Below are 22,261 nucleotides of genomic sequence, written 5' to 3' on the forward strand. Positions count from 1 at the left end.
ATCCATTCTTAGCTGAAATTGACAGGAAAATTATACCGTAAGATTTCTACCAAATTTAGAGTCTATAAAAGTTACAGTTTGGAAATTGAAATTGAAAATTCTAACACTCACCCCCGCAATCGCTATTGAAGGTAGAATTTATTGAAATCCTCATTTAGATCACTTTTACATCACACATAGAAGACTCTCACCGAATTTGGAGTCTGTAGGAGCTATAGCTCGGAAATTTAAAATTGTAATTGTTAACACCCACCCCCGAAATCCATATTTGGAGTAGGTTATCATTAAATATGCTCTTAGATCATTTCTACCTCAAATATAGCAGATTCTTACCAAATTTAGAGCCTGTGGGAGCTTTAGCTTAGAAATTTAAAATTTTCATTGTTAGCACCCACCCCCGCAATCCATACTTGGAGGAGGTTGTTATAAAATCCACTATTAAATCATTTCTGGATCACATATAAATGATTCCTACCAAATTTGAAACCTATAGGAGCTATAGTTTAAAAATGGGAATTTTCCATTGTCAACGCCCCCGCAACCCCCCTTGTTGGTGGAATTTCGTAAAATCCGTTTTTAGCTGACCTCTACTCGGCGAAAGGAATATTCCTACAAAATTTCAAATCTCTACGCCTTATGGTTCCAGAGATATCGTGATGAGTCAATATATAGGTGGAAATCTCATATATATATATATATATATATATATATATATATAGATATATATATATATATAGATTCTTTTCAAATTTGGAGCTTATAGGAGCTACAGCTCGAAAATTTAAAATTTTAATTGTTAAAACCCACCCCCGCACCCCCCTGTGGGGAGGGATATTGTAAAATTCGTTCATAAATTATTTTTACATTACTTACAGAAAATTCATACAAAATTATGAGTCTGTCGGAGCTGTAGCTCGGAAATTTAAAATTTTCATTGTTAACGCCCACCCCCGCAATCCATATTGGGGGTAGGCTGTCATTAAATCCGCTCTTGTATCATTTCTACATCCCGTAGAACAGATTCTTACCAAATTTGGAGCCTATAGGAGCTACAGCTCGGAAATTTAAAATTTTCATTGTTAAGACCCACCCCCGCACTCCTCTGTGGAGTGGGATATCGTAAAATTCGTTCATAAATTATTTTTACATCACTTACACAAAATTCATACAAAATTAGGAGTCTGTAGGAGCTAAAAGTCGAAAATTTTTCATTTTCATTGTTAACGTCCACCCCCGCAATCCATATCCATATTGGGAGTAGATTGTCGTAAAATCCGCTCTTAGATCATTTCTACATCACATATAGGAGATTCCTACCAAATTTGAAGTCGATAGGAGCTATAGGTTAAAAATGAGAATTTTCTATTGTTAACGCCCCTGCAACCCCCCTTGTGGGTGGAATTTCGTAAAATCCGTTCTTAGCTGACCTCTACTCGGCGAAAGGAATATTCCTACCAAATTTCAAGTCGCTACGCCTTATGGTTTCAGCGATATCGTGATGAGTCAATATATAGGTAGGAATCTCTTATATATATATCTATATATATATAAGCGAAATACCACTCACTCATCACGAGATCTCCGAAACTATTCGCCCGATTGACTTGAAATTTAGCATAGTTACTCCATTCGTGATGTAGACGCTCACTAAGAACGGATTTTACGCAATTCCTAGCCAAAATGAATTTTTCGTCTACCATCACATATGCCCTCCCCTCCCCTCCCTCTCATTCTTCTCCTCCCCTCCCGTGCCCTATAATCTTTCCCCTTCCCTATATCTCTTTTTGGGGAGCGAAATATCATTTTGACCCTCTAATCTAAGAAACCATCAGTGGCACCCGTAAATTATCGAACTCAACCCCCCTACAACCACCCACGCTAATCAACCTTTGCCATGGTTACCATTGTCATGGTTATCGTTGCCATGGTTACCGTTGCTATGGTTACCGTTGCCGTGGTTACCGTTGCCATGGTTACCGTTACCATGGTTGCCGTTACCATGGTTACCGTTATCATGGTTACCGTTGCTATAATAACTGTCAAAATGATTGATTTTAAATTTTATCGATTGACTGTTGGGACAGTAGGAATTCATAATCATACGTTTTTAAGAAAGAATAGCTAAATCATTAATAACTGAAATAACTTATATGTATTGGAATAATCATGAAGGATGAACTCGATTATATCATAACACAGATAAATTAAACATAAATATTATCAAGTTGATATTGTTAAATGATTATACTGATTTTAATGATTAAAATTAAAATGGTAAATTGTGTCTGATGCGTCTTCTCTAAAATTTTACAACGATATCGTTAAATTATTATAAAAACGGTCGTTTTATAATAATTTCTCATAACATGAGTAATAATAAATATATTTTTTAATACCACTTAATTTTAATTATGAATTTATTAATAACTAGCTGATACCCGCCCGCTTCGATAGGAATGTAACACAATAAATTTTATGGTGTAACCTAGATGAAAAATATAAACAAAATGGTTAATTTCAAAAGATAATGAATATAAATTTTTGAATTAGAGAAAAGTGATTGTTTGTGATGACCGGTGTTAGCGGGTATTAAATAAAGGAGAAAAGTATTTTATTACTAACATTTTTTTAACACTAAAAACACAATTGACATTTTTTAAAATTAAATAACACTATGAAGCGGAAAAGAATAGGACTTACGGATAATTATTACGTTAATCGTTCCAACATTTTCGTAACAGAATGATTGAGGAGGAAGAGATTGAGAAAGAAATAGGAAGGGACATATTAATAAGAATTGACAGAATATGCGAGAAAAAAATTCAGATAGCTCGGACAGGGATTCGAACCCAGAACCTTCCGGTGACATGTCGGCTACTCTACCATTTGACCTATCCGGTCTAGACTAAATGTTTAGGATAACATTATTATAATGGGAACGCATCTCACTACACAGTACGTCATGGGTGATGCGGAAATCTGTCTAATGACAGATTTACTGACTAACTGACCCATTGATTGATTGATTATTAATAATAAAATACTTTTCTCATATATTTAATACTCGCTAACACCGGTTATCATAAACAATCACTTTTCTCTAATTCAAAATTTATATTAATTATCTTTTGAAATTAATCATTTTGTTTATATTTTTCATCTAGGTTACAACATAAAATTTTATTGTATGCCCAGCAGAAGCGGTGGGTATCAGCTATATATATATATATATATATATATATATATATATATATATATATATATATATATATATATATATATATATATATATATATATATATATATATATTTATTAGGGTGTGCCAAAATGTAACTTTCGTGGAGAACCTTTTAAAATTGGAATTTTAAGTTCCACTTTTAACAGCAGCTGTGTTTAGGCATTTCCTGAGATAATTCGGAGTGAGAGGATTCATTTGATTATTTATAGGATTTTTAACAGGAGATTTAATTGGGCACTTCTGGCCAAATTTTGAACTTTCACCGGAAATGCCCAAACTAAGCTTCTGTTAAAAAATTCTATGAAAATCATATCCTTCCTCTCAACCCAAAATATCTCAGGGAATGCCCAAATACAGCCCCTGTTAAAAGCGAAACTCAAAATTCCAATTTTAAAAGGTTCTCCACGGGAGTTACATTTTGGCACACCCTAATATATATATTAGGGTAGGCCAAAAAAGACTTTTAATTTTTTTTTTCTTTAGCTACCGCGAAAATATCGTCCAAGATGACGAAAAAAAAATTCTGGTAGAGTTTGAGCTCTCAATATCAATATCTAGAGGTGTCACATGGTGATTTTTGATTTCTTATTTAAATAGCACGGGAATTTTTTTTTTTTTTTTTGAATTTTGATGTATCTTAACGAGTTATTGTGTGGTAAAAATCAATAAATATTTTTGTAGGAAATTAAACGGCCTACAAAAAAGGTTTGATATAATTTTTTGCTAAGTCAACTTGATTAAAAGTTATTCGCAGTTAAAGTTCAACTTAAAATAATATACGATGACTTTCACATTTTTTTTATACTTTTTAACAATAAAACGGCTTAAAATTATAAAACAACATATTTTTCGTGATTTTTCTCGTTTTTACTTCCCAAAATTATTGATAAAAATTTATGTTATATAGTACACAATTCGAATAAAAGCGTTGAAAAATGATTTCAATTTTGATGCGATCATATCTATTATTTATTAGTTTGCTGTTACCCGCTTGCTTCACTGAGGGCTTTGTAGAATTGCATTTTTAGATCTAGACTTGAAATTTAATTGGAGTATTGTTTTGATTTGCACAGATTCCAAATGGAGCATTGAAAGTTTTAGTTGAAGTCATTGCAAGTCTCATAAGTAAAGTTGAAATCTAATTAGCTTCAAATGCGAAGAATTTTTCTGTTATTCAAAATTTTTTCAGTGACATAAATTTTTTACATAAAATAAATTTAACATGTTTTTTACAAATTTTTTACAAATCATTAATATTAAGTTTTAAAAACCTTACAATGACTTTTCCCCTGCTGCCAGAGAGACGATTTTTGTAAGGAAATTTTTAGAATATTTCATTGAAACCCAATAGACTTATCCTAAATTTCATGTTTCAAAAAGTCCTAGTTTATAAACAACAACATTTTTTCTATTCTACACATCTCTCTGACACGGTCAGCATATGAACCCAATTATCGCGAAATTTGTTTTTAGCTAATATCTAATTATTAAGAAAAAAAAAATATTTAAATCGGTTGACCCTGGAGGCCATATCTGGAATTTCCTGTTTCTCTTCAGGTTATATTAAATTTTGTTTTTGTATACAGAAAAGGAAGTAGAATTTATTGAAATCCGTATTGAGATGATCTGTACATCACCAATAAAAGACTACTACCAAATTAAGTCTGTAGGAAATATAGCTAGTAAATTTAAAATTTTCATTGTTAACACCCACCCCCGCAATCCGTATTGGGAATAGGTTATCATATAAAATAAGTTTTTCTAAATAATTTTGGGAAGTAAGCAGCGAGAAAAATCACGAAAAATATGTCGTTTTATGATTTTAAGCCGTTTTATTGTTAAAAAGTATAAAAAAATTGTGAAAGTCATCGTATATTATTTTAACTTGAAATATAACTGCGAATAACTTTTAATCGAGTTGACTTAACAAAAAATTATATCCGACCTTTTTTGTAGGCCGTTCAATTTCCTACAAAAATATCTATTTATTTTACCACAGAAATACTCGTTAAGATACATCGAAATTAAAAAAAAAAAAAAATTCCGTGTTATTTAAATAAGAAATCAAAAATCACCATGTGACACCTCTAGATATTGATATTAAGAGCTCAAACTCTACCAGAATTTTTTCGTCATCTTGGACGATATTTTCGCGGTAGCTAAAAGAAAAAAAATTAAAAGTTGTTTTTGGCCCACTCTAATATATATATATATATATATATATATATATATATATATATATATATATATATATATATATATATATATATAGCATATATATATATATATATATATATATATACTAGCGGTTCCCGCCCGCTTCGCTGGGCGAATTGAACAGGAAATAAATTAAATTTTAAGTTTTATTTTTTCTTATTTTTTTTCATATTTTCTATATCTCAAATTTCTTTTCGATATCTCATGTGTTTAGAAAATGCAATGCTTCTAATCTGTTACATTTTCGCGATCCCGTAACAAGAATAATTCATCGGTTATGTGATCAGCAAAAATAAAATTTATGTAAAATTCTTAGTCCGTTGACTGAATAGCTCTATGTAATGTTAAATTTTGGAAACGTTACAATGACTTTTTTACCGCTGCCAAAGAGACGATTGTTTTTTTTATAAATTTTATATTTGTAGGAACTGTATTTGACGAATATGAATTTTTTGACAATTTTCACTTTAGCACTCCTATGTGGGGAAGGAACTTCGTAAGATCCTATTCAAGATGATTTCTACATTATAAATGAAAGATTCCAACAAAACTTCGAGTCTATAAAAACTATTGATTGGAGATGAGAAATTTTTATTGTTAATGCACCCACGATCCCTTTTGGGGTTAGAATTCGAGAAAATCCATTTTTAGCTGAATTTGACATCGTACACGAAGACTCCTACCAAATTTAGAATCTGCAGCAGTTACAGTTTGGAAATTAAAATTTTAGATTTTAATACCCACCCACGCAATCCCTATCGGAAGTAGAATTTTTTGGAATCCGTTTTGAGATGATTTCCTCATAACAAATGAAAGAATCCGACCTAATTTCGAGTTTGTAAAAGTTACAGTTTAAAAATGGAAATTTGAAATTCTAACACCCAGCCCCGCAATCCCTGTCGGAAGTAGAATTTATTGAAATCCGTTTTGAGATGATCTCTACCTGACAAATAAAAGATTCCTACCAAATATACAGCTTGTAGAAGCTATATTTTGGAAATTAAGATTTTTTTTTGTCAACACCCACCCTCGCAATCCTCATTGGGGGTGATTCGTCATAAAATCCGCTTCTAGATTATTTCTACACCACATATAGAAGATTTGTACCAAATTTGGAGTCTATAAGAGCTATATTTTACAAACAGGAAATTTTCATTATCAACGCCCTTGCAATCCCTTAACTGAACTGGACATCATACACGAAGATTCTCACCGAATTTGGAATCTGTACACGGAAAAAAGAAAACTCGAAATATTAAAGTATAAAATGTAAAATCGGTTCCGTCGTAATCAAAACTAGAAAAATTACAGTTTGAAATAACATTTTTCTAAATTCAATTTTTTAATTTAATATTCAGAGCTTGCAATGTAAATATTACATTCTACAATGTAATTCTTACAAAATCTGTAATAATTACAATATGAAACTGTCATTTTTCCAGTTTCCATCACGAAGCGCTACGGTGCATTATATACTGTAATTTTTCGAGTTTTCTTTTTTCCGTGTAGAAGTTACAGTTTGGAAATGAAAATTTTAAATTTTAACACCCACCTTCGCAATTCCTATTGGAAGTAGACTTTATTAAAATCGATTTTGAGGTGATCTCTACATAAGAGATAAAAAATTTCTATTAAATTTAAAGTTTTTAGAAGCTATATTTTGCGAATTAAGATTTCTTAATGTTAACACTCACCCCCACTATCATTATTGGAGTTGATTCGTCGTAAAATCTATTATTAGATCATTTTTATATCATATATAGACGACCTCTACTAAATTTGGAGATTATAGGGGCTATAGCTTGGAAATTAAAAATTTTAATTGTTAACACCTACCCCCGCAAACTCCTGTGAGGTATCTTAAAATTCGGTCGTATATTATTTCTACATCTCTTAGCGAAAATTCCTACAAAATTTGGAGTCTGTAGGAGCTATAGCTTGAAAATTTAAAATTTTCATTGTTAGTACCCACCCCCGCAACGCTCTCTGGGGTGAGATATCGTAATATTTGCTTATAGATTATTTCTACATCTCTTACATAAGGTTCCTTCCAAATTTGGAGTCGATAGGAAGTATAGTTTAAAAACGGGAATTTTTGTTAATGCCCTCGCACCCCCCTTGTGGGTGGAATTTCGTAAAATCTGTTCTTAGCTGATTTCTACCCAGCGAAAGGAATATTCCTACCAAATTTCGAGTCTCTAGGTCTTATAGTTCCAGAGATATCGTGATGAGTGACTATATCTATAGAAAGTCTCCTATATAAATATAAGAAGAAGATGATTTCATTTTGGTATTTCAACTTTATAGTTAATCTATATTTCAATCTATAACTCTAGTAAATACTTTCGTTTCCTTAGTTTCAACTCATTGCATACAGCAGATACTTATCAAATTTGGAGCTTATAGGAGCTACAACACAGAAATTTGAATTTTCATTGTTAAGACCCACCCCCGCAACCCCCTGTGGGGTAGGATATCGTAAAATTCGTTCATTAATTATTTTTACATCACTTACAAAAAATTCATACAAAATTAAGGGTCTGTAGGAGCTAAAGCTTGGAAATTTTTAATTTTCATTGTTAACGCCCACCCCCGCAATCCATATTGGGAGTAGATTGTTATAAAATCCGCTTGTTGATCATTTCTACATCACATATAGAAGATTCCTACTAAAATTGGAGTCGATAGGAGCTATAGTTTAAAAATGGGAATTTTTCATTGTTAAAGCCCCCGCAACCCCCCTTGTGGGTGGAATTTCGTAAAATCTGTTCTTAGCTGACCTCTACTCGGCGAAAGGAATGTTCCTACAAAATTTCAAGTCCTACGCACTATGGTTCCAGAGATATCGTGATGAGTCAATATATAGGTGGAAATCTCTTATATATGGGGCATTCCACGCCAAATCGACCACTTTTGAACCCGACCCCTTTAGATTTTGCTGAAACTTTTCCATCCTTTTCTACCCTTTGGAAAACATTTTTGAGAATTTTTTCAAATTTTTTTGTCCAATCTCAAAAAAGTTATGAATTTTTCGAAAAAATGGCTTTTTTATTTTCAAATAGCCATAACTTTTTTAGAAATTAACTTTTGGGTACCTTTTTTTTTTTAAAAATTTTTGTTTTTGAATGAACTTTTCGAAAAAATATACGAAAAAAATTTAACATGATCAATTATATAAAATAATCGGTTTTTTTTAAGTACAATCGTCATTTTTTCGAAGTCCGCCATTTTCTTTTTTTTTTTTTTTTTCTCAAAAAAAACTTCAATTTATTTGACAACTATCCCCGCTAATCCCGAGCAGGGCCGATTTTTTTTTATATTTTTTTTATTTATTTAAAAAAAATTTTTGTTTAATTTTAAAAAATGAAAATTTTTTTTTCATAAATACTATTTATATAACAATAAAAATATTATTTAATGGTTCTGAGGTATTATAATCTCTATTTATTATATTAATTTTCTATTTTTTCGACTAGGATTAATGATTAATAAAGTAAATTTTCAATGACTGAAAAATTATTCAACAATTTATTAATTACGTCTCTGGCGTTTAAATATTTTACAAATTTTGTGCTCGTTGGAATTTGAAAAGTTTTTAATGTACAAACAACCATTTTTGTCTGGAATTATACAGTGTAATTGTTGAGTTCCTGTAATCGGTTTTGTTTTTAAAAATCTTTCATTTAAATCATTTACTGCTGTTTTATAATCCTCTTCTGGGGAAAACTTAGTTATGATGGTTGGCAAGTTGTCCGGATCAGAAGTCCATTCAAAGAGTTCTTCAGGCGTTGTTATTTCTTTGTCAACCGCAAGTTGGAGACTTGCTCTTGCTGCATATCGTTTAATGGTACCACCAGTACCATCACATGGACCTTTGCCATGGGCTGTCGCAAAAAAACGCCATTCAGCAGGAATGTCGAAATTCTCTTCGTGATAATATAAATTTACGAAGTTTTTAAAGTTTTTAAATTGTTGAGGAGCCCCGTCAGAAAAATAATAAATTTTGTTACAACGTACAGGAAGACTTTTCGCAGAGTCAGTTATTAATTTGATAAAAACATGTACAGCAACGGCATCATGATTATTACAATCTGAAATAATTACTAAACTTTTGTGTTCAAGTTCGCCATTTACTTTATAATAAATCACTACTGGGAAAATTGTTGCTTGATTATTGTTCCAGTGAAAACCAGATGCCGCGTTTTGCACTACGAACGCGTAATTTTCTGCAAAATCACAAATAATGATAAATTCATTTGGTTCTAATGTTTCTCTCAATGTTTTCAAAAATTTTGCTTGTTCTTTAGCAATAAATGAGTGAGGTAGAAGAGTTTTCAATTCAGTACAAAAATCTTCAATAAATTCTTCTATAGGTTTAATAATAGTTTCTAAACTGCTTCTCGGTTTAGATATCCAATACTTATATGTAATATTCTCAATTTCGTGATTTTCAAAACATGCCAGTAAAAGGTTACTCAACTCATCTACCCCTGGACAGTTTTCACATCTACCCAAATAACATAGAAGCGATGGATATTTACATACAATCAAACTCAAACAATCACTATAGTGTGTAATGGATATATCTGTATTTCTTGTTAGAGAATGAATATTCGCACCTGAAACATTTGTGATTTAGTTAAATAAAAATTCACACATTTATAACTGTTAATGAATTTGATAATTACCAAGCATCATTAACTTAACGTTTTGATGGATCATACAGACACAGATGGGATGTGTTCCACTTGGCCCTGCTAACACACAATGTTTAGGTCGCAGAGAAGCAAATCTCGAAAATCCAATTTTCTCTGCAGCATTTATTTCCCGAAAACATTGGTATAATTCTTTTAAGTTAGACAGGACAAGTCTTTTTTGGACGGGTACACGATTACCATCATCATTTCGAACTGAAACAAAATCTTTCATACCTGGCATCGGAGCACTGTACTCATCATCATTATACAAATTTTCAACTTTCAATTTCACTTGATCTGCAATTTTTCTCCCTATAAAAAAAGATGTTGAGTAAGTGAGTCTTTAGTTGTGTTTAAGACATAAATTTAATGCTATATATACCTAATTTTGATTCAGGTACTGAAAGTAGACCTTTTTCTTCAACCAACGCTTTTGCTACCCTTGACATATGTCTTGATGTATTTATAGTTTCAGAAATACGTCTTTCACTCCATTGTTCAGGTAATAATGTTAAAATCTGTATTTTCAATGATTTATCCGTTTCTTTATCGTTAAATTTGTCTTGCAGTAATTTTATTAAAGCGCGAAAATTTTCACCATCATCATCGACCGGGTCTTCATCAGTTGAAGAAAGTAAAACCTTTTTCAAGCTGTCAGATATCTGATTTATTTTGTTGTTTAAAAGGTGATTGTCATTTAATTTCCTTGATGGGATTGGTGATTGATTTAACAGCTGTAATGCATGATTTATTACAGGTAACTGAATTGCAGCGCTAACTTGAGATGCCGAGCTTGGTTGTGAATTTTTTGGTTCGTTATCAAATGACATAGAACCTTAAAAAATAATAAAAACATGTAATAACTCAAAATGTATTCAATTAAGAAACGTATAAATAATTTAAAAACCTTACGGAATGATAATGATAATGGTATATCTGTGGCAGTTGTATTACTATCGCTATCAAAATGATCATCGTTTTCATTACTGTCACTAGAGTTGCCTTCGTGATCACTTGAATCAACATTAGGATCATCACGAGTATTTGTTTGTTGTTTAACTACCTTATAAGCTTCTTTTCGACATGAACTGCATAATAAATAATAATTACTCAATCCGAACATTTCTTTCATAATGTCAGTCGCTGGACGCAAACCAATGTTTTTACAATGAGACGCCAGCCCAAAAGGATTACAACATCGATCAAATTGCTTCATTGATGCCATGATGTTTCAATGAAATTATTCCACTAAATGGAGAATAGTAAAATCAAAATAATTAACACTTCCATAAAGAGTGAATCAGGAACATGTTCATAAACTTGAGAAATTTTTTTATTTATCAAATGTAATGACAACAATTTTTTATTCGACACTAAAACGCAAAAAAGATTTATAGGTTATGTTCTAGATTTCAATATAGAGGAACACTATAGATTTTTGAATCGAAACATAATCACGTGTATCTACTAAACTGGCTATAGGTAAGTCTGTGATTGCCATACCCTAGTTTATCGATCCTATTGACGCGCCAAAATTTGAATTTCAGTCATTATAATCGAAGATTAAGATAATAAATAGAAATTATAATACCTCAAAACCATTAACTAACATTTTTATTGTTATATAAATAGTATTTATAAAAAAAAAATTTTCATTTTTTAAAATTAAACAAAATTTTTTTTTAAATAAATAAAAAAAATATAAAAAAAAATTGGCCCTGCTCAGGATTAGCGGGGATAGTTGTCAAATAAATTGAAGTTTTTTTTGAGAAAAAAAAAAAAAAAAGAAATTGGCGGACTTCGAAAAAATGACGATTGTACTTAAAAAAACCGATTATTTTATATAATTGATCATGTTAAATTTTTTTCGTATATTTTTTCGAAAAGTTCATTCAAAAACAAAAATTTTTTAAAAAAAAAAGGTACCTAAAAGTTAATGTCTAAAAAAGTTATAGCTATTTGAAAATAAAAAAGCCATTTTTTCGAAAAATTCAGAACTTTTTTGAGATTGGACAAAAAAATTTGAAAAAATTTTCAAAAATGTTTTCCAAAGGGTAGAAAAGGATGGAAAAGTTTCAACAAAATCTAAAGGGGTCGGATTCAAAAGTGTTCGATTTGGCGTGGAATGCCCCATATATATACTAGCTGCTACCTGCCCACTCCGCTGGACACTTAATAGAAATGTATTTTTAGATCTAGACTTGAAATTTATTTGGAGTATAGTTTTGACTTGCATAGATTCCAAATTCTGTCGAATTGGCATGCACCTTTTATCAATGTAATTTTTCTAACTAATATTCATTGTAACTTTCAATGAGACTTATTCATTGTAAGTTTCTTGCAAAAAATGAATAATAATTGACACGAAAAAAAAAAAAATTGAAATGAGCATTGAAAGTTTCAGTCAAAGTCATTGCAAGAAGTTATGTCCATTTGTTTTTGTAGCAGAGACAAATGACTATCCGCATAAATTTGAAAAAAAATGGTAAAGGGTTGATGGAATTCAAAAAAATGAATAGCCTAAAACCTTTTACAATTAATTCCGCGTCGAATGGTCATGGTCTCATGCCGATCAGTCTAGTAGTTTTCAAGTTTATCGGTAACAAGAAAAAAAAAAGTTGCTTATATATATATATATATAGATAGATAGATAGATAATAATTTTATTGGATTCTGGAGCCTAGGCTCCCTCAGAACCATTATCAAATATACATTTATAATTAGTGTATGATGTACAGAGTTTTAGATACATAAAAATAAAATCAAAATAAATATAGTAATTAACAGTAATAACATGTGAATCATGCTTATAAAAAATACTTGTGTGATACAAAGTATTATTGAAAGCTCCTTCAAGTACAACCTTCAATAGCAGTAATAAACGTTCAATATAGCAGATCAATAATTTTGTAAATAATAATCATAGCACAGTCTACGGAATATTTCGAAACTTTCGGCTTTTGTAATTTCAGCTGGCAGCGCATTTCAGATACGTATACCACGAACAAAAACCGAGTTATCTAACATACAACAATAAGATCTAGGTAGCCGCAGATAATCTTCCCTTACATCGCCTCTACGCAACGCAACCGGCATAAATTCTAAGTGACATTTCAATAGCTGACGATAATTTAAATATATTTATTCGTAAAAGAGGCACGCTATAAAGTAGTTTCTTCTGTCACTCAGATTTAACCAACTCAGCCTCTTAAAGTACGGAGTAATGTGTTCAGCCTTCGCAATTTTATAGATATAGCAAACACAGCAATTCATTTTGCGCTGTAATCGCATTTGCGAGTCATTAGTAATTGCAGTAAGCCGCACAACAATAATCAAACACTGGGAATATTAACGTGGTGACAAGCTTTAGACGCAGTTTTTCGTTGAAGATTTCATTATTAATCTTCAACTGCGCCAGAACCCACATTGCCCTATTACAAACACTCATAACCAGATTTTTCCAGGTGATAGTGCTATCAATTAACACGCCAAGATACTTAATTGTCGTATCATAGTGAATAATGCAATCATTTACGCGAATACAATCAGCATATTTACAATTATTACAGTTAACCTTATTTCTACTACCAAAAATCACAGCTTTTGTCTTCGATGCATTTAACTTAAGGTAATTGATACTGCACCATTCTAAAATTTTAACTATTTTCGCATTCAGGGCAGCAAGACATTCATTTATCTGTTCTGGATAGCAGGGCAAGTATATTACTAAATTATCAGCATAAAGCAAATATCGACAGCTCAGCTGTTGAGAGAGATCCGAAATATAAAGCGAGAACAATAAAGGGCCAAGCACACTGCCTTGTGGCACTCCATTTAATACATTCCTCCAATTAAAAAGCAATGTAACAAATGGCAACACAAACGATATTAAGTATTTATACGCCTTAATTGGGAAATTATCCGGACCTACAGAGTTGGAAGTAAGTCGCATTATTGCCTTCTTAACAGTAACATCATCAAGTGCTGAGAAATTACATCAACATTAAGATCAGAGTAGCCAGACGACTGCACAAAGTAGTCATTTAGCTCATTCAAATCCACCTCAACAATAAACTGTGTACCCTTCCGCCTTACCAAGCCAAGTCTGCGCAGATCATTCCACATCGCTTGCGTATTTTTTGCCGAACTTAACTGTTTGTTAAAGTAACACTTTTTAGCTTCACTTATTCGCTGCTTCACCAAACGCCGCACACTGGCATACTCCTTATAGGCATAGTCAGTTCTCCTGAAGATCCTGTACAGCTTGAAAATCCCTGATGTAACTAGTAAACCATGGCGCCGGGGGACTACGAAGATGTATCGTTCTTTCAGGAGCAGCAATGTCAGTAATCCGACGAAGTTGCTGATGAAACCAGGTATTCATATTATCCACAGTCGTTTGTGATTCCATATCTTCAATGTTGACTCCATCAAACAGCCGTGCTAACACATCACCGTCAATACTGTGCCAGCTCCGATACGTGAAACTTCTGAATCTCTGCTGCTCTACCTTATAGTTATATGTAACAGATATCAAATCATGATCAGACAAGAACGGCTGGGCAGACTGCTCAGAAGACAGGACCATTGCTGCATTATTGACGATACAGACATCGATCCAGGTATCAGAATTTTCCAGGTGATGCGTCACTTGATAAGTAACAATATGCAAATTAAAACCAACACATAGTCTACGTAGCTGATTACCGTAAAAATTACTGCAGCTCAAATCAGAGTTGAAGTCACCCATAATAATCATGTTTCTGTAGGTTGCAACCAAAGTTTCAAGATCCTCCTCTAAATCGTCGAGATGGCCAGTATTAGGGGGCTTGTAAACAACTCCAATTACGATTCACTCTTTAGACGACCCGCAAACTTCAATAAACAGATACTCTGGATGCTTATCTTCCAAATTTGCAGACGACAGTACAAACTTAGACACTAGATCATCTCTAACATAGAGAGCAACTCCACCACCGCTCCGCAGACGACGATCATGACGATGAAGTACAAATGATGGCAAGGACATCATTTCATCAGACACCAAGTGATTTAACCACGTTTCAGACACAGCAATAACATCATACTTATTAACTCGGAAATATTCTTTAAATAGTTCAAAATGACGCTCATTTCTTAGTGATTGAGCATTTATATGACACACTTTTAAACAGTTCTTATTCGTCGGAGGTCGCAACGTGTCAACAACAATATTAGACACACTCCTAGATGATGATAATGATGATATAGAAGGAACCACTCGCTGTTAATCAAGTAGACCTCATAAAGGACCTACTCCCGTTGAAGGCAACAGTTTCAACGGAGCTTTGTCATCTGCGTATCGAACATTGACAGACGCATACAAAATCCAAACATTCTTAGCCTGGATATTGGGATAGGCCTTACGTACGTCAGAACGAAGCTTATAAAGAGAAGGAAGATGGCGCCTATGAACATAAATCGGAACATCCGCATCCTGCACTGCAGGAATTATGGCACCTAGCTTCACAGGATTACTCTTTACACTCCTCTCATGATATCATCGACATATCTCTGATTGGCAAACTTGACTCGTACATTTCGATTTACAGCACCAGCTCTACCAAGTCGCTCCAATTTAACAATGTTATTTTCAGTAACCTGAACTCCAAGAGTAGTGGAAAATAACATAACCTTCTCCATAAGTTTCTCGGCCCGTTCCTCAGAAATTCCAGCAACTGTTATTTCATCTGCCAAAAGTTGAGATTCAAGTTGGAGTGTTCTCAACTCCAGACTACCATCACACACCTTCTGCGCAGCACACTTTATTTCTTTAGCGAGGTCAGCAGGAACACCAGGCTGTACCTTTTCAACGAGAGCCACACGCTCCTCAAGCTCTTTAACAGTAGTCTTCAGCAAGTTATAATCAAGGCTCAACTTATCCATCTTCCCCTCTACCGAAGCAATAGACTTTTTAAACCCATCTACTTTGCTCATCATACTATCTTCTTTCACACTGATGTCACCAATCTGATCTATTTTCTCAAGCTTACTGCTTATCTCATTGATCTTGTTAGCATCGATTTTTTCCAGCTTTCTACTTATCACATTGATCTTGTTAGCATTAATTTTTTTCAGCTTTTTACTAATTTCATTAATCTTACCAACGCTGTCGAGTCGTGCATTTATCTGTTTTAGTATTTCTGAAGAATCCGGAATACAGACTGGACATGTATTTGCAACCCTCCCAGCTGCGTGCGATTTGTTTAGCTAACTAAGACGCACTTTGACACATGAATCATGGTAATAATGTCTACAATCATCTTTAGTTTGGACAGTAGCTGACTCATCGGTAATACTGTGACAGCAGATTGCACACCACACAACCATTGTAACTGACAACGCTAGATGGCAGCAGGCTACAGTTACAAGCGAGCGAGCCAGAGAAAATGTGCTCAACAAAAACGCAACCTCAAATCAAAAACACAATAACTATTTTACTCGGAAATAAAAAAAACTACAACTCCAACAGTAGAGATTAATGCCTTAAAATACGCACAATAATCTACACTTTAATATTAAACAGCCCAAAGCCGTGCAACAAGTAAAAAATAGGCAAAAAATACAAGTAATCAGGACGAGAAAAAATAACGTCCGCCCTGTACACTATACACTATACACTGTATATATATAATTTACTATTTTTTCCGAAGATCGGTGTTTTTACTAATTAAAGAGTTCTATATTTTTTAAGCCATTATCCCCAATCCGAATTGATGTTAGACTAATTTTAAATTTTACATTAAATTTTTTATTTATTAAATTATTTAAATTTTAATTTTTACTTATTATTTATTTTCATAACATTATTGTCGGTATGAGCACTCATACCATCCTTGGGTGAATATATCTAACAATTAAAAATCTTTATTTTAATTTAAGATTAAGCAAAGATGTTATATTCTTTACTCAGTGAGACTCTTTTGGGCCACCGAAAAAATAATAACTCGGAAAATGCTCAGACCAGGTATATATATAAAGATTTCATAGTAGGGTCATTTTATGTCTAATCGACCAATAGATGGAATCGACCCCTTTTAATTTGGATGAATTTTGGTCAGAAGTTTTCTTTTATCATGAAACTAAGTTCTGCCAAAGAAAAAAGAAATAAAAAAATTATTTTCAAAAGATATGCAAATTCAAAATTTCGCGATTTTTCAAGTTTTTCAAATTTGTTTTTGCAATATCTCGAATGCTATTATAGATACAAGAATGGTCTTTCGTTTATTTAAAAGGGAACACTTATGGCTATTGATAAAAAAATGTTTTGGGAAAAAATTCTGAAACATGCCAAATTTGTCAAATTTTGAATTTTTTAAAATCGTCAAAAATGAAGAGTGCTATTAAAAGTTTAGCTCAATTTTTTTTGTATTATACCTTGTACTGATTTTAAAAGATCCTGAAATTTTCGGAAAAGTGTTTTTTTTTTTCAAAAATATGAATTTTTCAGTTTCGAAAAAAAATTTTTAAATTAACAAAAAAATTTTATTTTGTTTTTTGCAATATCTATATAAGATAAAGTTATGCAGGTACATAATATTGTAATTTTGAGTATCAAAAAATCAAATGCACGACGTGAAAATATTAAATAATAAATTAATTTTAACTTTTTTTTTATTTTTTAGACATAATCTTGCATCCTTAAAATAGGTCATCCTTAGCGCATGATAGAATTTGTTAATCGTCCTTTTTTTACTTTATTTAAAGTTGTGACGCCACTTGTCGTGTTGTTAACATGGAAATAATTTGTAATTTGAGATTTAAAACTATGAATGTGCAGAAATTCGTAAGTAAATGAGTATTCGAAAGAACGAAAAAAAATTGATATTCTCATGACATTACTTTTAATTTTTATAGAAAACTAGCTGACCCGGCAAACGTTGTTTTGCCATGTGAATAATTTCTAGAGAATTTCTAGTGTAGAAAAAAAATTACTAACTTAATGGAAGTGTATAAGGATGTGGAATATGAGTGAAAAAGGCCTGGAGCGCTGTGAACGATGAGGGAATGTTGTTTAAAAATAACAAAACACCAAGCATTAATTGTTTTAATTTATTAAAAGTAATAATTATTTATATAATTAATTAATTACATAATATTAATCTCTTAATGCTGAAGCGTGAACAATATTTTTTTTTAGCCCGTCTTTAGCTAATACAAACAAACTTGATGGTTTACCAACTCGAGAGCATGCAACTTATAATTGTCCGTGTGAAAAACATGGTGTGCTCAAATCTAAGCCACAAACAGACATTGTTTGGCCTTGGGATTTATTAATAGTCATTGCAAATGCCAATCTAATCGGAAATTGAATACGTTTAAATTGAATTGGCACATCTGTGGGTATAATAGGTATTCATGTTATCAATATATTTTTACCTCGAAACTTGCCATTTAAAATGCTGCCTTCGATAAAGTTTTTCATTAATTTCTTAATGACTAATCGCGTACCGTTGCATAGCCGTGGCGGGTTCAAATTACGAAGCAAAATAATTGGAGATCCAACCTTCAATTGTAAGTTATGTGGTGGCATGCCTGGCAAATCTAGTGAATTCAACAACTCTGTTGGAAAATTTACAGCTTCAGTGTCATCGCAAACTGTATCAATAGATTTATATGATACCAAGTCCCCTGTCAATAACTGTTGTATCTTCAGATTTAAAATGTCAACGTCCACATTTTTCGCAGCTAACATTGCTCTTTCTGCAAGCCACTCGAAATTTATGTAATTCGTGTGTACATCGGGAAATATTTGTTCAATGAGAGCATCTTGCGAATCAATGATTGTGCAGAAATTATTCGCTAATTTTATGTATCCAGTTTCAGCTATAGTGACTTTTCCATCGCCGATATCTAAGAGTTGTTTTGAGAATGTTTCAGCGGATGGATCTTGAAGCATTTGAACGCGCATATTTACTTTCAGCTGTACTATTTCAACATTACGCCACAATGTCGATGATTTTAAGCAGGCGTTGATTTTATCAGTGTATGTTGAACGTGGAATGACGGGAAGTGTTTGTCTGAAGTCACCTGAAAGGACTAACAGAGTGCCACCAAATAGTTTGTCGTTGTTTTTAATATCTTTCAATGTCCTGTTCAACGCCTCAAGCGAATGTTTGTGTACCATTGTACATTCATCCCAGATGATAATTTTACACTGTTTCAGCACTGTGGCTATGGACGATTGTTTTTTTATGTTGCACACTGCGTCAGGGTTATTTTGAATATTTAGTGGTAGCTTAAATACTGAATGAGCTGTTCTGCCTCCATCCAATAAAGTTGCCGCAATGCCCGATGATGCAACGGCCAATGCGATGCCATTATTGGATCGTATTTTGGCGAGAATTAGCGAAATAAGGAATGTCTTGCCAGTTCCACCTGGTGCATCTAAAAAGAAGAACCCACCTTGTCCTGCTGAAACTGCGAGCATAATGCGGTCGTAAATGGTTCTTTGTTCCTCATTCATTAGTGGGACATTGCGAGTAACAATCGCCGCCGTTTCTACAGTGTTGTACTGCATTTCACGATTTATTCCAGTGTTCATTAAATCAGTTGCACCTCGATTTGGCGAATTCATACCGGAATGACTGAGTGGTAAGTTGGCAATGATAATGCAAAGATCCTCAATATCAATCAATGCTTCATTGTACATATCGTCGCTGAATGTTATCGCTAGATCGTTACACCGTGTACGATGTTGATGCAATACATCATTAGTCATTGAATCTTTGTGATTATCTCACAATATCTCTGCTCGGACTGGAAAACATGTAGTCAACACTATAGCGAATAGTAGACGAATTTGTATTGCTGTACAGTTCAATGCTGCTTCAGCAAGCATACATTCTGACTGATTGTCATCTTCTAGCAAGCCGAGTGCAAGGCATGCATCTTTATACGTAGTATACTGTTGCCCATTCACTTTACGTATATCTTGAAATGACAATGGGCCAGTAACATTAACCAACAATAGTCGAAGATAAAAGCACTCAGTCTGTCTTGGATTCACTGTAAATACTCGCCCCAAGGCGTTTGATTCAAATAAATTGGGACATGCATCAACTGGTGAGCCTTGCTTGCGAGGTATCCACTAATTTGTTTGAGCCCATGTGAAATAGCGTGGTACTTGTGAATAGAGTAAAGTATGTGCAAAGGCATCAAAATCATCCGCACGATTACACAATTCAAAAAATTCAGTGAGTGTAGTTTTTGGTGGATTTATAGCACGATCAATCGCTGTCTCGTTCGTGAAATATACACGCTGATCTGGAGGAGCATTCACATTGGTATTTTCCACTCTAAACACCGCCATGTCACTACCTTTATGGACACACTTGCAAATGTATTTGATGCTCTTCACAGAACTACAGAACTCAACATTAATATGAGCATTGTATGCTTTGCTCAGCAGGGGCGAATATGGCACGACCCAACGATTGTCAATATCAATGTCTGTGTTGCTGATGTTTTTAATAAATGATTGTCCGCCATTATCTGGATTCCTTCGACGATATATTGGATATCCGTCGACATTTGTGATTGTATCGTTAGTGAAATCTTTAGGGAAATTTTTTGTACATTTTCCATCTGACATGCAATGCGATGAACGATTAAAAATACCGCATGGGCCATGAATCATGTTTGCTGTAACAATATCAAACAGCAATTGATCAGTAGACGAATCGGGAATTTCTGCAGAAATTATATTATCTATTTCTTCAGGACGGATTTTGTTGATTAACCAAACCAAAATGTGGGCATGAGGTAATCCTCGCTTTTGCCACTCAACCGAATACAGCCAGCAACGTGTGGGACCGAATACATGTGTTTTAGTAATAAAATTTATTGATGACTTCAGCTTTTGTCTAAACACACGTGCTGTAATGTCATGACGATGTATTGCATTTTGGCCAGGCAACAGCAAAGATGTAATCACTAGCCATTTTGGATCACATGTGAACGTGATAAATAAACACGGTCGCTCATATTCGCGAACGAAAGTCAGAGCATCCTGTATATACTCTTGCATGTGACGTGGACTGCATACGTACGATGATGGTAGAATGACAGAGTTACCAATTTCGGCGGCGTCGGCGTTGTTGACAATAGCGTCTCGCAAGTGAATGTACTCTTCCACACGTAGCTTGAGTTGATTATATCGTAAGTATCGTAGTTGTTCGCCGTATATCTTCGCGTACATGTCGACCATGAATTGTTGACAAAGCTCTCGAAATCGTAGAATGACGTTATCCAGCCCGCGTCTAATCATCAATCTGTACGCATAATAATCCTTCGATTTAACGTTCTTGTTTGTTTCGGCTCTTATAATAATATATTCATAAATATTAATTTAAGTTAATTGCGTTTAATAATTCAATTGTTTTGTTAAAAGTGTAATAATAAATTCATAATAAATGAAGTACCTGATACGGGATCTCGTTGTATAATATTTATGCTATATCCGTCTTGTCCCTTCCAGAAGAATAGTGGATATTGGAGAGCGTCATATGAACGGTGTGTATCAGCAATTAACTGAAGATTATTATTTCTCCTACGAATCACAATTTCTCGTGCACCTGTACGATCGCCAACCATGATTCCAGCAACGTCGTCAGCATCAGGTGCATTGAATCTACGAATGTGATCTCCAGCTGGTGTTTTATCAGGATTAATAACAATAGCGTGATTATCGCTTGTGCATAATGGAGGTTGCAATATTTTCAACAATTCATTATGCTCATTCAATAGAGCATCCAGCTCGCTGACGATGCGTCTAACAAAGAATGAATCAAGGTTATTGTAGCCATAACTTGCATCCACCCGATTGGCTAGTGCGCTTCCAGAGTCCTCGCCATCCATAAAGTAGATTTGTAAAAATTTATGTGGTTCGTTTGGCATTGGCAGCAATGAACCTATTTTATGATAAACTTGGCCTCTGATTTTTAATGTAGAATTGTATTGTTGAAATATTTGTTGAGCTATTTATAAATTTTATCCGAACGATGTCATTTGAAAGCATGAGTTGAATGTTCGAATGGACTTCAGGAACACGTTAGAATCTGGATCTAT

At 33.2% G+C, this 22,261-nt stretch overlaps 2 protein-coding genes and 1 long non-coding RNA gene across 3 annotated transcripts; all 3 read right to left on the reverse strand.

Moving 5' to 3' along the window:
- Positions 1-9,670: 9,670 nt before the first annotated feature.
- Positions 9,671-10,176, reverse strand: LOC123270954. Its single transcript, XR_006510735.1, has 3 exons — positions 10,145-10,176; positions 9,998-10,075; positions 9,671-9,682 (listed from the first exon to the last, which is right to left on the reverse strand). It is a non-coding gene; the product is annotated as an uncharacterized LOC123270954 (long non-coding RNA).
- Positions 10,177-14,390: 4,214 nt separating this feature from the next.
- Positions 14,391-14,912, reverse strand: LOC123270133. The gene has a single exon (XM_044736071.1). It carries the CDS (start codon positions 14,910-14,912, stop codon positions 14,391-14,393), a length of 522 nt encoding a protein of 173 aa, XP_044592006.1.
- A 5,370-nt stretch (positions 14,913-20,282) lies between these two features.
- On the reverse strand, positions 20,283-22,051 carry LOC123270134. The gene is made up of 2 exons (XM_044736072.1): positions 21,616-22,051; positions 20,283-21,511 (listed from the first exon to the last, which is right to left on the reverse strand). The coding sequence occupies exons 1-2, from the start codon at positions 22,049-22,051 to the stop codon at positions 20,283-20,285; spliced, it is 1,665 nt and encodes a 554-aa protein (XP_044592007.1).
- Between the last annotated feature and the right edge of the window lie 210 nt (positions 22,052-22,261).

The sequence above is a fragment of the Cotesia glomerata genome, linkage group LG8 (assembly GCF_020080835.1).
Source record: "Cotesia glomerata isolate CgM1 linkage group LG8, MPM_Cglom_v2.3, whole genome shotgun sequence".
In the NCBI taxonomy this organism is placed as follows: domain Eukaryota; kingdom Metazoa; phylum Arthropoda; class Insecta; order Hymenoptera; family Braconidae; genus Cotesia; species Cotesia glomerata.

Coding starts and splice junctions, on each gene's coding strand:
- LOC123270133 (XM_044736071.1), bottom strand. CDS start 14,912: ATGATTATTATGGGTGACTTCAACTCTGATTTGAGCTGCAGTAATTTT.
- LOC123270134 (XM_044736072.1), bottom strand. CDS start 22,051: ATGGATGGCGAGGACTCTGGAAGCGCACTAGCCAATCGGGTGGATGCA. Junction 21,512..21,615: donor ACAACGAGATCCCGTATCAG/GTACTTCATTTA, acceptor TTATTATAAGAG/CCGAAACAAACAAGAACGTT.